This window comes from Oncorhynchus gorbuscha, unplaced genomic scaffold, assembly GCF_021184085.1.
Source record: "Oncorhynchus gorbuscha isolate QuinsamMale2020 ecotype Even-year unplaced genomic scaffold, OgorEven_v1.0 Un_scaffold_1229, whole genome shotgun sequence".
Taxonomy (NCBI): Eukaryota; Metazoa; Chordata; class Actinopteri; order Salmoniformes; family Salmonidae; genus Oncorhynchus; species Oncorhynchus gorbuscha.
The window spans coordinates 36,229-55,000 of record NW_025746067.1 but is presented as its reverse complement, the minus strand read 5'-3'; the positions used below and the strand labels follow the sequence as shown (position 1 = coordinate 55,000).

At 46.2% G+C, this 18,772-nt stretch overlaps 1 protein-coding gene across 7 annotated transcripts in view; it reads right to left on the bottom strand.

The window, feature by feature from the left end:
- LOC124021823 (protein MTSS 1-like) overlaps positions 1-18,772 on the bottom strand; it is a 50,013-nt gene that overhangs the window by 25,806 nt on the left and 5,435 nt on the right. For 4 of the 7 annotated variants that reach the window (XM_046336956.1, XM_046336957.1, XM_046336952.1 and 1 more), the window contains exon 4: positions 15,179-15,190. The exons of the other annotated variants lie outside the window; for them this stretch is intronic. In XM_046336956.1, the coding sequence (XP_046192912.1) occupies positions 15,179-15,190 (12 nt within the window). The remainder of the gene's footprint in view (positions 1-15,178; positions 15,191-18,772) is intronic. 7 annotated transcript variants of the gene reach the window in all.

The following is an 18,772-nucleotide window of genomic DNA, read 5'->3' as shown; positions in this document are numbered from 1 at the left end:
ACCATAACAAACCATACCATACTAAACCATACCATACTAAACCATACCAAACCATAACATACCATACCATAACAAACCATACCATACCAAACCATACCATACTAAACCATACCATACCATAACATACCATACCAAACCATACCATACCATACCATACCATACCATACCATAACATACCATACCAAACCATACCATACCAAACCATACCATAACATACCATACCATAACATACCATACCATACCATAACATACCATACCAAACCATACCATACCAAACCATACCATAACATACCATACCATAACATACCATACCGAAACATACCATACCCATACCAACCCATACCCACACAATACCCTATCGTGGCACAAACATTGGGACAGGAATGAATCTCTGACAATAATTCATTAGATAACATGCATCAGAAGTTCATGCTACTGCAATGCCTCAAACACAGTATCTAACAAACAGTTGGTGGGAACCCAGTCACCCTGTACACCCATTCCCTCTGGCAGAGCTTTCAGACTAGCCAGACAACATGTGGGCAGAGGGTTGGAGAGTTCATCACATTGGTTTGATAACAGACAGGGGAGGATAGGATAGGAGCATTTCGCTACACTCGCATTAACATCTGCTAACCATGTGTATGTGACAAATAACATTTGATTTGATTTGATTTAGGAGGAGGGAGTGAGACAGAGAGCAGAACAGACAGGACAGCAGGAGGGAGTGAGACAGAGCAGAACAGACAGGACAGGGCTAGACAGGGGAGGACAGGACAGGAGGAGGGAGTGAGACAGAGAGGAGAACAGACAGGGCAGCAGGAGGGAGTGAGACAGAGCAGAACAGACAGGAGCGGGCTAAACAGGGGAGGACAGGACAGGAAGAGGGAGTGAGACAGAGAGCAGAACAGACAGGACAGCAGGAGGGAGTGAGACAGAGCAGAACAGACAGGACAGGGCTAGACAGGGGAGGACAGGACAAGAGGAGGGAGTGAGACAGAGCAGAACAAACAGGGGAGGGCTAGACAGGGGAGGACAGGACAGGAGGAGGGAGTGAGACAGAGAGGAGAACAGACAGGACAGGAGGAGGGAGTGAGACAGAGCAGAACAGACAGGACAGGAGGAGGGAGTGAGACAGAGAGCAGAACAGACAGGACAGGGCTAGATGAGGGAGGACAGGACAGGAGGAGGGAGTGAGACAGAGCAGAACAGACAGGACAGGAGGAGGGAGTGAGACAGAGCAGAACAGACAGGACAGGTTAACTCTCCCACTCAATTAGAGTCCTCCTGTCATTGAATGTTGTATACAGAGTCATCAATAACTCACACATGCAGTCTCACTGTCAGACTGTGTTGTTCATCCAGAGGGCTAACTGAGGACTAAGAGACAGGAGAAACTACAGTCTCACTGTCAGACTGTGTTGTTCATCCAGAGGGCTAACTGAGGACTAAGAGACAGGAGAAACTACAGTCTCACTGTCAGACTGTGTTGTTCATCCAGAGGGCTAACTGAGGACTAAGAGACAGGAGAAACTACAGTCTCACTGTCAGACTGTGTTGTTCATCCAGAGGGCTAACTGAGGACTAAGAGACAGGAGAAACTACAGTCTCACTGTCAGACTGTGTTGTTCATCCAGAGGGCTAACTGAGGACTAAGAGACAGGAGAAACTACTCTCACTGTCAGACTGTGTTGTTCATCCAGAGGGCTAACTGAGGACTAAGAGACAGGAGAAACTACAGTCTCACTGTCAGACTGTGTTGTTCATCCAGAGGGCTAACTGAGGACTAAGAGACAGGAGAAACTACAGTCTCACTGTCAGACTGTGTTGTTCATCCAGAGGGCTAACTGAGGACTAAGAGACAGGAGAAACTACAGTCTCACTGTCAGACTGTGTTGTTCATCCAGAGGGCTAACTGAGGACTAAGAGACAGGAGAAACTACAGTCTCACTGTCAGACTGTGTTGTTCATCCAGAGGGCTAACTGAGGACTAAGAGACAGGAGAAACTACAGTCTCACTGTCAGACTGTGTTGTTCATCCAGAGGGCTAACTGAGGACTAAGAGACAGGAGAAACTACAGTCTCACTGTCAGACTGTGTTGTTCATCCAGAGGGCTAACTGAGGACTAAGAGACAGGAGAAACTACAGTCTCACTGTCAGACTGTGTTGTTCATCCAGAGGGCTAACTGAGGACTAAGAGACAGGAGAAACTACAGTCTCACTGTCAGACTGTGTTGTTCATCCAGAGGGATAACTGAGGACTAAGAGACAGGAGAAACTACAGTCTCACTGTCAGACTGTGTTGTTCATCCAGAGGGCTAACTGAGGACTAAGAGACAGGAGAAACTACAGTCTCACTGTCAGACTGTGTTGTTCATCCAGAGGGCTAACTGAGGACTAAGAGACAGGAGAAACTACAGTCTCACTGTCAGACTGTGTTGTTCATCCAGAGGGCTAACTGAGGACTAAGAGACAGGAGAAACTACAGTCTCACTGTCAGACTGTGTTGTTCATCCAGAGGGCTAACTGAGGACTAAGAGACAGGAGAAACTACAGTCTCACTGTCAGACTGTGTTGTTCATCCAGAGGGCTAACTGAGGACTAAGAGACAGGAGAAACTACAGTCTCACTGTCCGACTGTGTTGTTCATCCAGAGGGCTAACTGAGGACTAAGAGACAGGAGAAACTACAGTCTCACTGTCAGACTGTGTTGTTCATCCAGAGGGCTAACTGAGTACTAAGAGACAGGAGAAACTACAGTCTCACTGTCAGACTGTGTTGTTCATCCAGAGGGCTAACTGAGGACTAAGAGACAGGAGAAACTACAGTCTCACTGTCAGACTGTGTTGTTCATCCAGAGGGCTAACTGAGGACTAAGAGACAGGAGAAACTACAGTCTCACTGTCAGACTGTGTTGTTCATCCAGAGGGCTAACTGAGGACTAAGAGACAGGAGAAACTACAGTCTCACTGTCAGACTGTGTTGTTCATCCAGAGGGATAACTGAGGACTAAGAGACAGGAGAAACTACAGTCTCACTGTCAGACTGTGTTGTTCATCCAGAGGGCTAACTGAGGACTAAGAGACAGGAGAAACTACAGTCTCACTGTCAGACTGTGTTGTTCATCCAGAGGGCTAACTGAGGACTAAGAGACAGGAGAAACTACAGTCTCACTGTCAGACTGTGTTGTTCATCCAGAGGGCTAACTGAGGACTAAGAGACAGGAGAAACTACAGTCTCACTGTCAGACTGTGTTGTTCATCCAGAGGGCTAACTGAGGACTAAGAGACAGGAGAAACTACAGTCTCACTGTCAGACTGTGTTGTTCATCCAGAGGGCTAACTGAGGACTAAGAGACAGGAGAAACTACAGTCTCACTGTCAGACTGTGTTGTTCATCCAGAGGGCTAACTGAGGACTAAGAGACAGGAGAAACTACAGTCTCACTGTCAGACTGTGTTGTTCATCCAGAGGGCTAACTGAGTACTAAGAGACAGGAGAAACTACAGTCTCACTGTCAGACTGTGTTGTTCATCCAGAGGGCTAACTGAGGACTAAGAGACAGGAGAAACTACAGTCTCACTGTCAGACTGTGTTGTTCATCCAGAGGGCTAACTGAGGACTAAGAGACAGGAGAAACTACAGTCTCACTGTCAGACTGTGTTGTTCATCCAGAGGGCTAACTGAGTACTAAGAGACAGGAGAAACTACAGTCTCACTGTCAGACTGTGTTGTTCATCCAGGGGCTAACTGAGGACTAAGAGACAGGAGAAACTACAGTCTCACTGTCAGACTGTGTTGTTCATCCAGAGGGCTAACTGAGTACTAAGAGACAGGAGAAACTACAGTCTCACTGTCAGACTGTGTTGTTCATCCAGAGGGCTAACTGAGGACTAAGAGACAGGAGAAACTACAGTCTCACTGTCAGACTGTGTTGTTCATCCAGAGGGCTAACTGAGGACTAAGAGACAGGAGAAACTACAGTCTCACTGTCAGACTGTGTTGTTCATCCAGAGGGCTAACTGAGGACTAAGAGACAGGAGAAACTCATACTAGATCATTAGTTACAGTATGTGTGTCAATACTGGATGCCTTGGAGATATATAGGCCAGTTACAGAAGGCAGCTTGCAGGCTCTAGAACTGATTCATCAGCACCGCCTGCTCTTCCATCAGATGAAACCAGGCCACAACTAGAGAGAACTACAGTATAGAATCATGAATATTCAACTAGAGAGAACTACAGTATAGAATCATGAATATTAAACTAGAGAGAACTACAGTATAGAATCATGAATATTAAACTAGAGAGAACTACAGTATAGAATCATGAATATTAAACTAGAGTGAACTACAGTATAGAATCATGAATATGAAACTAGAGAGAACTACAGTATAGAATCATAAATATTAAACTAGAGTGAACCCTCCTCATACGGTACAGCATAGAATCATAAATATTAAACTAGAAAGAACTACAGTATAGAATCATAAATATTAAACTAGAGTGAACTACAGTATAGAATCATAAATATTAAACTAGAGTGAACTACAGTATAGAATCATAAATATTAAACTAGAGTGAACTACAGTATAGAATCATAAATATTAAACTAGAGTGAACTACAGTATAGAATCATGAATATTCAACTAGAGTGAACTACAGTATAGAATCATAAATATTAAACTAGAGTGAACTACAGTATAGAATAATAAATATTCAACTAGAGTGAACTCCCCTCATACGGTACAGCATAGAATCATAAATATTAAACTAGAGTGAACTACAGTATAGAATCATAAATATTCAACTAGAGTGAACTCCCCTCATACGGTACAGCATAGAATCATAAATATTAAACTAGAAAGAACTACAGTATAGAATCATAAATATTCAACTAGAGTGAACTCCCCTCATACGGTACAGCATAGAATCATAAATATTAAACTAGAAAGAACTACAGTATAGAATCATAAATATTAAACTAGAGTGAACAACAGTATAGAATCATAAATATTAAACTAGAGTGAACTACAGTATAGAATCATAAATATTAAACTAGAGTGAACTACAGTATAGAATCATAAATATTAAACTAGAGTGAACTACAGTATAGAATCATAAATATTAAACTAGAGTGAACTACAGTATAGAATCATAAATATTAAACTAGAGTGAACTACAGTATGAAATAATAAATATTAAACTAGAGTGAACTACAGTATAGAATAATAAATATTAAACTAGAGTGAACTACAGTATAGAATCATAAATATTAAACTAGAGTGAACTACAGTATAGAATCATAAATATTAAACTAGAGTGAACTACAGTATGAAATAATAAATATTAAACTAGAGTGAACTACAGTATAGAATAATAAATATTAAACTAGAGTGAACTACAGTATAGAATCATAAATATTAAACTAGAGTGAACTACAGTATGGAATCATAAATATTAAACTAGAGTGAACTACAGTATAGAATAATAAATATTCAACTAGAGAGAACTCCCCTCATACGGTACAGCATAGAATCATAAATATTAAACTAGAGTGAACAACAGTATAGAATCATAAATATTAAACTAGAGTGCACTGTTTTCATACGATACAGTATGAAATGATAAATATTCAGTGAGAGGCTGCAGTTATAAGTCCATTCCCTCTCTGTTACTGTTAGCTCTGTACCTTACCTCCCTCCCTCCCTCCCTCCCTCCCTCCCTCCCTCCCTCCCTCCCTCCCTCCCTCCCTCCCTCCCTCCCTCCCTCCCTCCCTCCCTCCCTCCAAGTCTGAGATTATCCTCAGTCCCTTATCTTCATTTGACTGATAAAATGTCCCAGAATCCCAGGTGTCCCTCTAGGTCTGGGGCCTGTTGAAAACATCATACCAAACAACATAGGTTCCAGGTGAGTAGAGCAGCCCTCTCTCCAAGGACGACAACTAAAACACACACGCTACCGTTCAAACGTTTGGGGTCACTTATAAAGGTCCTTGTTCCTCTGTCCAGTGTCTGTGTTCTTTTGCCCGTCTTAATCTTGTCTTCTTATTGGCCAGTCTGAGATATGGCTTTTTATTGGCCAGTCTGAGATATGGCTTTTTATTGGCCAGTCTGAGATATATGTCTTCTTATTGGCCAGTCTGAGATATGGCTTTTTATTGGTGAGTCTGAGATATGGCTTTTTATTGGCCAGTCTGAGATATATGTCTTCTTATTGGCCAGTCTGAGATATGGCTTTTTATTGGCGAGTCTGAGATATGACTTTTTATTGGCCAGTCTGAGATATGGCTTTTTATTGGCCAGTCAATTTCTCACATGGAAAAGCCTTCATTTCTCAGAACAAGAAGAGAGACGAGTTTCAGAAGAAAGGTCTTTGTTTCCTGCCATTTTGAGCCTGTAATCGAACACACAAACGCTGATGTTCAAAATACTCAACTCGTCTAAAGAAGGACAGTTTTATCCCTTCTTTAATCAGAACAACAGTTTTCAGCTGTGCTAACATAATTGAAAAAGTGTTTTCTAATGATCAATTAGCCTTTTAAAATGATAAACTTAGGATTAGCTGACACAACGTACCGTTGGAACACAGGAGTGATGGTTGCTGATAATGGGCGTCTGTAGCCTATGTAGATATTCCATTAAAAAATCTGCCGTTTCCAGCTACAATAGTCATTTAAAACATTAACAATGTCTACACTGTATTTCTGATCAATTTGATGTTATTTGAATGAAAACATTTTAAAAAGTTTTTCTTTCAAAAACAAGGACATTTCTAAGTGACCCCAAACTTTTAAACAGTAGTGTACATGTCTGTATCCATTGGCCTTTTACATATGAACAAATACCTTCATCTACATGCTGAGCAGACCCCTGTCCTGACTGGGAAAACAGACCAGCTTCCTCTACATGCTGAGCAGACCCCTGTCCTGACTGGGAAAACAGACCAGCTTCATCTACATGCTGAGCAGACCCCTGTCCTGACTGGGAAAACAGACCAGCTTCATATACATGCTGAGCAGACCCCTGTCCTGACTGGGAAAACAGACCAGCTTCATCTACATGCTGAGCAGACCCCTGTCCTGACTGGGAAAACAGACCAGCTTCATCTACATGCTGAGCAGACCCCTGTCCTGACTGGGAAAACAGACCAGCACAGCTTCATCTACATGCTGAGCAGACCCCTGTCCTGACTGGGAAAACAGACCAGCACAGCTTCCTCTACATGCTGAGCAGACCCCTGTCCTGACTGGGAAAACAGACCAGCACAGCTTCCTCTACATGCTGAGCAGACCCCTGTCCTGACTGGGAAAACAGACCAGCTTCATCTACATGCTGAGCAGACCCCTGTCCTGACTGGGAAAACAGACCAGCTTCCTCTACATGCTGAGCAGACCCCTGTCCTGACTGGGAAAACAGACCAGCTTCATCTACATGCTGAGCAGACCCCTGTCCTGACTGGGAAAACAGACCAGCTTCATCTACATGCTGAGCAGACCCCTGTCCTGACTGGGAAAACAGACCAGCTTCATCTACATGCTGAGCAGACCCCTGTCCTGACTGGGAAAACAGACCAGCACAGCTTCCTCTACATGCTGAGCAGACCCCTGTCCTGACTGGGAAAACAGACCAGCTTCATCTACATGCTGAGCAGACCCCTGTCCTGACTGGGAAAACAGACCAGCTTCATATACATGCTGAGCAGACCCCTGTCCTGACTGGGAAAACAGACCAGCTTCATCTACATGCTGAGCAGACCCCTGTCCTGACTGGGAAAACAGACCAGCACAGCTTCCTCTACATGCTGAGCAGACCCCTGTCCTGACTGGGAAAACAGACCAGCACAGCTTCCTCTACATGCTGAGCAGACCCCTGTCCTGACTGGGAAAACAGACCAGCTTCATCTACATGCTGAGCAGACCCCTGTCCTGACTGGGAAAACAGACCAGCTTCCTCTACATGCTGAGCAGACCCCTGTCCTGACTGGGAAAACAGACCAGCTTCATCTACATGCTGAGCAGACCCCTGTCCTGACTGGGAAAACAGACCAGCTTCATCTACATGCTGAGCAGACCCCTGTCCTGACTGGGAAAACAGACCAGCTTCATCTACATGCTGAGCAGACCCCTGTCCTGACTGGGAAAACAGACCAGCTTCATATACATGCTGAGCAGACCCCTGTCCTGACTGGGAAAACAGACCAGCTTCATCTACATGCTGAGCAGACCCCTGTCCTGACTGGGAAAACAGACCAGCTTCCTCTACATGCTGAGCAGACCCCTGTCCTGACTGGGAAAACAGACCAGCTTCATCTACATGCTGAGCAGACCCCTGTCCTGACTGGGAAAACAGACCAGCTTCCTCTACATGCTGAGCAGACCCCTGTCCTGACTGGGAAAACAGACCAGCACAGCTTCATCTACATGCTGAGCAGACCCCTGTCCTGACTGGGAAAACAGACCAGCTTCCTCTACATGCTGAGCAGACCCCTGTCCTGACTGGGAAAACAGACCAGCTTCCTCTACATGCTGAGCAGACCCCTGTCCTGACTGGGAAAACAGACCAGCACAGCTTCATCTACATGCTGAGCAGACCCCTGTCCTGACTGGGAAAACAGACCAGCTTCCTCTACATGCTGAGCAGACCCCTGTCCTGACTGGGAAAACAGACCAGCACAGCTTCATCTACATGCTGAGCAGACCCCTGTCCTGACTGGGAAAACAGACCAGCTTCCTCTACATGCTGAGCAGACCCCTGTCCTGACTGGGAAAACAGACCAGCACAGCTTCATCTACATGCTGAGCAGACCCCTGTCCTGACTGGGAAAACAGACCAGCTTCCTCTACATGCTGAGCAGACCCCTGTCCTGACTGGGAAAACAGACCAGCACAGCTTCATCTACATGCTGAGCAGACCCCTGTCCTGACTGGGAAAACAGACCAGCTTCCTCTACATGCTGAGCAGACCCCTGTCCTGACTGGGAAAACAGACCAGCTTCATCTACATGCTGAGCAGACCCCTGTCCTGACTGGGAAAACAGACCAGCTTCATCTACATGCTGAGCAGACCCCTGTCCTGACTGGGAAAACAGACCAGCACAGCTTCATCTACATGCTGAGCAGACCCCTGTCCTGACTGGGAAAACAGACCAGCTTCCTCTACATGCTGAGCAGACCCCTGTCCTGACTGGGAAAACAGACCAGCTTCATCTACATGCTGAGCAGACCCCTGTCCTGACTGGGAAAACAGACCAGCACAGCTTCCTCTACATGCTGAGCAGACCCCTGTCCTGACTGGGAAAACAGACCAGCACAGCTTCCTCTACATGCTGAGCAGACCCCTGTCCTGACTGGGAAAACAGACCAGCTTCATCTACATGCTGAGCAGACCCCTGTCCTGACTGGGAAAACAGACCAGCTTCATCTACATGCTGAGCAGACCCCTGTCCTGACTGGGAAAACAGACCAGCTTCATCTACATGCTGAGCAGACCCCTGTCCTGACTGGGAAAACAGACCAGCTTCATTACATCTAGCAGACCCCTGTCCTGACTGGGAAAACAGACCAGCTTCATCCCTGAGCAGACCCCTGTCCTGACTGGGAAAACAGACCAGCTTCATCTACATGCTGAGCAGACCCCTGTCCTGACTGGGAAAACAGACCAGCTTCATCTACATGCTGAGCAGACCCCTGTCCTGACTGGGAAAACAGACCAGCTTCATCTACATGCTGAGCAGACCCCTGTCCTGACTGGGAAAACAGACCAGCTTCATCTACATGCTGAGCAGACCCCTGTCCTGACTGGGAAAACAGACCAGCTTCATCTACATGCTGAGCAGACCCCTGTCCTGACTGGGAAAACAGACCAGCTTCCTCTACATGCTGAGCAGACCCCTGTCCTGACTGGGAAAACAGACCAGCACAGCTTCATCTACATGCTGAGCAGACCCCTGTCCTGACTGGGAAAACAGACCAGCTTCATCTACATGCTGAGCAGACCCCTGTCCTGACTGGGAAAACAGACCAGCACAGCTTCATCTACATGCTGAGCAGACCCCTGTCCTGACTGGGAAAACAGACCAGCTTCCTCTACATGCTGAGCAGACCCCTGTCCTGACTGGGAAAACAGACCAGCACAGCTTCATCTACATGCTGAGCAGACCCCTGTCCTGACTGGGAAAACAGACCAGCTTCCTCTACATGCTGAGCAGACCCCTGTCCTGACTGGGAAAACAGACCAGCACAGCTTCATCTACATGCTGAGCAGACCCCTGTCCTGACTGGGAAAACAGACCAGCTTCCTCTACATGCTGAGCAGACCCCTGTCCTGACTGGGAAAACAGACCAGCACAGCTTCATCTACATGCTGAGCAGACCCCTGTCCTGACTGGGAAAACAGACCAGCTTCCTCTACATGCTGAGCAGACCCCTGTCCTGACTGGGAAAACAGACCAGCTTCATCTACATGCTGAGCAGACCCCTGTCCTGACTGGGAAAACAGACCAGCTTCATCTACATGCTGAGCAGACCCCTGTCCTGACTGGGAAAACAGACCAGCACAGCTTCATCTACATGCTGAGCAGACCCCTGTCCTGACTGGGAAAACAGACCAGCTTCCTCTACATGCTGAGCAGACCCCTGTCCTGACTGGGAAAACAGACCAGCTTCATCTACATGCTGAGCAGACCTCTGTCCTGACTGGGAAAACAGACCAGCTTCATCTACATGCTGAGCAGACCCCTGTCCTGACTGGGAAAACAGACCAGCTTCATCTACATGCTGAGCAGACCCCTGTCCTGACTGGGAAAACAGACCAGCTTCATATACATGCTGAGCAGACCCCTGTCCTGACTGGGAAAACAGACCAGCTTCATCTACATGCTGAGCAGACCCCTGTCCTGACTGGGAAAACAGACCAGCACAGCTTCATCTACATGCTGAGCAGACCCCTGTCCTGACTGGGAAAACAGACCAGCACAGCTTCATCTACATGCTGAGCAGACCCCTGTCCTGACTGGGAAAACAGACCAGCTTCATCTACATGCTGAGCAGACCCCTGTCCTGACTGGGAAAACAGACCAGCTTCATCTACATGCTGAGCAGACCCCTGTCCTGACTGGGAAAACAGACCAGCTTCATCTACATGCTGAGCAGACCCCTGTCCTGACTGGGAAAACAGACCAGCTTCCTCTACATGCTGAGCAGACCCCTGTCCTGACTGGGAAAACAGACCAGCTTCATCTACATGCTGAGCAGACCCCTGTCCTGACTGGGAAAACAGACCAGCACAGCTTCATCTACATGCTGAGCAGACCCCTGTCCTGACTGGGAAAACAGACCAGCTTCATCTACATGCTGAGCAGACCCCTGTCCTGACTGGGAAAACAGACCAGCTTCCTCTACATGCTGAGCAGAACCCTGTCCTGACTGGGAAAACAGACCAGCTTCCTCTACATGCTGAGCAGACCCCTGTCCTGACTGGGAAAACAGACCAGCACAGCTTCATATACATGCTGAGCAGACCCCTGTCCTGACTGGGAAAACAGACCAGCTTCATCTACATGCTGAGCAGACCCCTGTCCTGACTGGGAAAACAGACCAGCTTCATCTACATGCTGAGCAGACCCCTGTCCTGACTGGGAAAACAGACCAGCTTCCTCTACATGCTGAGCAGACCCCTGTCCTGACTGGGAAAACAGACCAGCTTCCTCTACATGCTGAGCAGACCCCTGTCCTGACTGGGAAAACAGACCAGCTTCCTCTACATGCTGAGCAGACCCCTGTCCTGACTGGGAAAACAGACCAGCTTCATCTACATGCTGAGCAGACCCCTGTCCTGACTGGGAAAACAGACCAGCTTCATATACATCCTCCACAGATAATGATTAGTGTGTGTGTTCCCCACCTCCACAGATAATGATTAGTGTGTGTGTGTGTGTGTGTTCTCCACCTCCACAGATAATGATTAGTGTGTGTGTGTTCCCCACCTCCACAGATAATGATTAGTGTGTGTGTGTTCTCCACCTCCACAGATAATGATTAGTGTGTGTGTGTTCTCCACCTCCACAGATAATGATTAGTGTGTGTGTGTTCTCCACCTCCACAGATAATGATTAGTGTGTGTGTGTTCCCCACCTCCACAGATAATGATTAGTGTGTGTGTGTTCCCCACCTCCACAGATAATGATTAGTGTGTGTGTGTTCCCCACCTCCACAGATAATGATTAGTGTGTGTGTGTTCCCCACCTCCACAGATAATGATTAGTGTGTGTGTGTTCCCCACCTCCACAGATAATGATTAGTGTGTGTGTGTTCCCCACCTCCACAGATAATGATTAGTGTGTGTGTGTTCCCCACCTCCACAGATAATGATTAGTGTGTGTGTGTTCCCCACCTCCACAGATAATGATTAGTGTGTGTGTGTGTGTGTGTGTTCTCCACCTCCACAGATAATGATTAGTGTGTGTGTGTTCCCCACCTCCACAGATGATGATTAGTGTGTGTGTGTGTGTGTGTTCTCCACCTCCACAGATAATGATTAGTGTGTGTGTGTTCCCCACCTCCACAGATGATGATTAGTGTGTGTGTGTGTGTGTGTTCTCCACCTCCACAGATAATGATTAGTGTGTGTGTGTTCCCCACCTCCACAGATGATGATTAGTGTGTGTGTGTGTGTGTTCCCCACCTCCACAGATGATGATTAGTGTGTGTGTGTGTGTTCTCCACCTCCACAGATAATGATTAGTGTGTGTGTGTTCCCCACCTCCACAGATAATGATTAGTGTGTGTGTGTTCCCCACCTCCACAGATAATGATTAGTGTGTGTGTGTTCCCCACCTCCACAGATAATGATTAGTGTGTGTGTGTTCCCCACCTCCACAGATAATGATTAGTGTGTGTGTGTTCTCCACCTCCACAGATAATGATTAGTGTGTGTGTGTTCTCCACCTCCACAGATAATGATTAGTGTGTGTGTGTGTTCCCCACCTCCACAGATAATGATTAGTGTGTGTGTGTTCCCCACCTCCACAGATAATGATTAGTGTGTGTGTGTGTGTGTTCTCCACCTCCACAGATAATGATTAGTGTGTGTGTGTTCCCCACCTCCACAGATAATGATTAGTGTGTGTGTGTTCCCCACCTCCACAGATAATGATTAGTGTGTGTGTTCCCCACCTCCACAGATAATGATTAGTGTGTGTGTGTTCCCCACCTCCACAGATAATGATTAGTGTGTGTGTTCTCCACCTCCACAGATAATGATTAGTGTGTGTGTGTTCCCCACCTCCACAGATAATGATTAGTGTGTGTGTGTTCCCCACCTCCACAGATAATGATTAGTGTGTGTGTGTTCCCCACCTCCACAGATGATGATTAGTGTGTGTGTGTGTGTGTGTTCCCCACCTCCACAGATAATGATTAGTGTGTGTGTGTTCCCCACCTCCACAGATAATGATTAGTGTGTGTGTGTTCCCCACCTCCACAGATAATGATTAGTGTGTGTGTGTTCCCCACCTCCACAGATAATGATTAGTGTGTGTGTGTTCCCCACCTCCACAGATAATGATTAGTGTGTGTGTGTTCTCCAACTCCACAGATAATGATTAGTGTGTGTGTGTTCCCCACCTCCACAGATAATGATTAGTGTGTGTGTGTGTATGTGTGTGTGTGTGAGCTTCAGTGGCGCTGAGCTGATTAACAAAGACGATTGAAACCAAAACAAACCACGAAGCAGTGAAGGGAAGAGAATTAAACCACAGAGAGAGAGAGATGGAGAGAGAAGAGAGGAGGAGACAGGACAGTAGGAAGCAGAGCAGGGGACAGAGGAGGAGACAGGACAGTAGGAAGCAGAGCAGGGGACAGAGGAGGAGACAGAACAGTAGGAAGCAGAGCAGGGGACAGAGGAGGAGACAGGACAGTAGGAAGCAGAGCAGGGGACAGAGGAGGAGACAGAACAGTAGGAAGCAGAGCAGGGGACAGAGGAGGAGACAGAACATTAGGAAGCAGAGCAGAGGACAGAGGAGGAGACAGAACATTAGGAAGCAGAGCAGAGGACAGAGGAGTGGACAGGACAGTAGTACACAGTACATTAGACTAACAGAGTTAGTCTGCACTCCACAGAGAGAGAAAGAGAGAGAGAAAGGACAGAGAGAGAGGGAGAGAGAGAGAGAGAGAGAGAGAGAGAGAGAGAGAGAGAGAGAGAGAGAGAGAGAGAGAGAGGAGAGACAGAGAGGAGAGACAGCGAGAGAAAGAGAGGAAAGAGAGGAGAGACATTATAATATATGCCATTTAGCAGACGCTTTTATCCAAAGCGACTTACAGTCATGTGTGCATACATTCTACGTATGGGTGGTCCCGGGGATCGAACCCACTACCCTGGCGTTACAAGCGCCATGCTCTACCAACTGAGCTACAGAAGGACCACTACATTGAGAGACAGAGAGAGGAAAGACAGCGAGAGAGAGAGGAGAGAGAGAGAGGAGAGACAGCGAGAGAGAGGAGAGAGAGAGAGGAGAGACAGCGAGAGAGAGGAGAGAGAGAGAGGAGAGACAGCGAGAGAGAGGAGAGAGAGAGAGGAGAGACAGCGAGAGAGAGGAGAGAGAGAGAGGAGAGACAGCGAGAGAGAGAGAGAGAGAGAGAGAGAGAGAGAGAGGAGAGAGAGAGAGGAGAGACAGCGAGAGAGAGGAGAGAGAGAGAGGAGAGACAGCGAGAGAGAGGAGAGAGAGAGAGGAGAGACAGCGAGAGAGAGGAGAGAGAGAGAGAGGAGAGACAGCGAGAGAGAGAGGGGGTTACAACGAGAGAGAGAGGAGAGGAGAGAGAGAGAGACAGAGGAAGAGAGAGAGAGGAGAGACAGCGAGAGAGAGGATAGACAGAGAGAGGAGAGACAGCGAGAGAGAGAGAGGATAGACAGCGAGAGAGAGAGGAGGGAGACAGCGAGAGAGAGAGAGAGAGGGGGGTTACAGCGAGAGAGAGAGGAGAGGAGAGAGACAGAGGAAGAGAGAGAGAGGAAGAGAGAGGGGCAGTGGAAGGAGCAGAACAGAATGGAACACTAAACAGCATAGCAGCACAAGGTAGACTGACAGACTGACTGAAACCCCGGACCCCACAGAGAGGCCACAGAGCAGGCTGGAGGGCTGACAGACAGACTAACGGACAGACCACCAGTCTGTTACAGACTTACCCAGGGCATCAGCTGCAGGGCAACAACAACAGGTGCCCAGTGACCGGGGGGGGGGGGGGGGGCAATAAGGTCGACGACACGGCCGTAAAGAGGAAAACATTTTAGTCAGTCAAGAGGCCTGAAGGAGACTTCACAAATCATGTTGCTAATAAGTGTCACTGTCTCTGTGACTGTCTCTGTGACTGTCACTGTGCGTCTAAAAGTGGCTCTTTAGCTTCGCCAGACTCTTAGGATAAACTAAGCGACTTACAAAATTAGAGGACTGTTTGTGAGGGTGAACGTGTTGCACTAATAACAGCCTTCATAACGAAGAGGCCAAGCTGGAAAAACATGTTTGAAGAATTCAGTCTAGACAGATATATGGCGTTAAACGTTCCCCTGTTCACGTGGCCAAAGGTGAAAACTCCCCCCTTGAAGTCAGGATTGGCCCATTCCTTATAGCTCCTAGTAAAGCACAGGGCCTCACATAGGAGAGACTAGAAAAGTGTGTATTGGTTCAATCTTGTAGAAAAACTAAACATTAAGGACTGCTAGTTCAGTGTGGCTTTGATCAAAACATTAAGGATAGCTAGTTCAGTGTTTCAGGTGGTTTTAATTAAGGCATTTAAGGTAACTAGTTCAGTGTTTCAGGTGGTTTTGGTCATTTAGACTAGCTAGTTCAGTGGTTTTGGTCATTTAGTTAGCTACTTCAGGGTTTCAGGTGGTTTTGATTTTTGATATTTAGACTAGCTAGTTCAGTGGTTTTGGTCATTTAGTTAGCTAGTTTCGATTTCTGACATTTAGACTAGCTAGTTAAGTGTTTCAAGTGGTTTTGGTCATTTAGTTAGCTAGTTCAATGTTTGAGCTAATTTTAATTAAGACATTTAGGCTAGCTATATCATTGTTTCAGGTGGCTTTAATCAAGACATTTAGACTAGCTAGTTCAGTGTTTCAGGTGGCTTTAATCAAGACATTTAGACTAGCTAGTTCAGTGTTTCAGGTGGCTTTAATCAAGACATTTAGACTAGCTAGTTCAGTGTTTCAGGTGGCTTTAATCAAGACATTTAGACTAGCTAGTTCAGTGTTTCAGGTGGTTTTGATCAAGACATTTAGACTAGCTAGTTCAGTGTTTCAGGTGGTTTTGATCAAGACATTTAGACTAGCTAGTTCAGTGTTTCAGGTGGCTTTAATTAAGACATTTAGACTAGCTAGTTCAGTGTTTCAGGTGGCTTTAATCAAGACATTTAGACTAGCTAGTTCAGTGTTTCAGGTGGTTTTGATCAATAAGTTATGACGGCCTACACCTGCCAAACTCGGACGACGCTGGGCCAATTATGCTCCGCCCTATGAGACTCACAATCACGGCCAGTTGTGATACAGTCTGGATTCGAACCAGGTTGTCTGTAGTGACGCCTCTAGCACTGAGATGCAGTGTCTTAGACCACTGCGCCACTTGGTGCACATTGCTAAATACTGCTCCTCTAGGTAGGACATCTAATAACACTGGAACAAGAAGACCAGGTGCATACTGCTAAATACTGCTCCTCTAGATAGGACATCTAATAACACTGGAAGAAGAAGACCAGGTGCATACTGCTAAATACTGCTCCTCTAGATAGGACATCTAATAACACTGGAACAAGAAGACCAGGTGCATACTGCTAAATACTGCTCCTCTAGATAGGACATCTAATAACACTGGAAGAAGAAGACCAGGTGCATACTGCTAAATACTGCTCCTCTAGGTAGGACATCTAATAACACTGGAACAAGAAGACCAGGTGCATACTGCTAAATACTGCTCCTCTAGATAGGACATCTAATAACACTGGAACAAGAAGACCAGGTGCATACTGCTAAATACTGCTCCTCTAGGTAGGACATCTAATAACACTGGAAGAAGAAGACCAGGTGCATACTGCTAAATACTGCTCCTCTAGATAGGACATCTAATAACACTGGAACAAGAAGACCAGGTGCATACTGCTAAATACTGCTCCTCTAGATAGGACATCTAATAACACTGGAACAAGAAGACCAGGTGCATACTGCTAAATACTGCTCCTCTAGGTAGGACATCTAATAACACTGGAAGAAGAAGACCAGGTGCATACTGCTAAATACTGCTCCTCTAGGTAGGACATCTAATAACACTGGAACAAGAAGACCAGGTGCATACTGCTAAATACTGCTCCTCTAGATAGGACATCTAATAACACTGGAAGAAGAAGACCAGGTGCATACTGCTAAATACTGCTCCTCTAGACATTTAGGACATCTAATAACACTGGAAGAAGAAGACCAGGTGCATACTGCTAAATACTGCTCCTCTAGGTAGGACATCTAATAACACTGGAAGAAGAAGACCAGGTGCATACTGCTAAATACTGCTCCTCTAGATAGGACATCTAATAACACTGGAAGAAGAAGACCAGGTGCATACTGCTAAATACTGCTCCTCTAGGTAGGACATCTAATAACACTGGAACAAGAAGACCAGGTGCATACTGCTAAATACTGCTCCTCTAGGTAGGACATCTAATAACACTGGAAGAAGAAGACCAGGTGCATACTGCTAAATACTGCTCCTCTAGGTAGGACATCTAATAACACTGGAAGAAGAAGACCAGGTGCATACTGCTAAATACTGCTCCTCTAGATAGGACATCTAATAACACTGGAACAAGAAGACCAGGTGCATACTGCTAAATACTGCTCCTCTAGGTAGGACATCTAATAACACTGGAAGAAGAAGACCAGGTGCATACTGCTAAATACAGCTCCTCTAGGTAGGACATCTAATAACACTGGAACAAGAAGACCAGGTGCATACTGCTAAATACTGCTCCTCTAGATAGGACATCTAATAATACTGCTAAATACTGCTCCTCTAGATAGGACATCTAATAACACTGGAACAAGAAGACCAGGTGCATACTGCTAAATACTGCTCCTCTAGATAGGACATCTAATAACACTGGAAGAAGAAGACCAGGTGCATACTGCTAAATACTGCTCCTCTAGATAGGACATCTAATAACACTGGAAGAAGAAGACCAGGTGCATACTGCTAAATACTGCTCCTCTAGATAGGACATCTAATAACACTGGAACAAGAAGACCAGGTGCATACTGCTAAATACTGCTCCTCTAGGTAGGACATCTAATAACACTGGAACAAGAAGACCAGGTGCATACTGCTAAATACTGCTCCTCTAGATAGGACATCTAATAACACTGGAACAAGAAGACCAGGTGCATACTGCTAAATACTGCTCCTCTAGATAGGACATCTAATAATACTGCTAAATACTGCTCCTCTAGATAGGACATCTAATAACACTGGAAGAAGAAGACCAGGTGCATACTGCTAAATACTGCTCCTCTAGATAGGACATCTAATAACACTGGAAGAAGAAGACCAGGTGCATACTGCTAAATACTGCTCCTCTAGATAGGACATCTAATAACACTGGAACAAGAAGACCAGGTGCATACTGCTAAATAGACCTCTAGATAGGACATCTAATAATACTGCTAAATACTGCTCCTCTAGATAGGACATCTAATAACACTGGAACAAGAAGACCAGGTGCATACTGCTAAATACTGCTC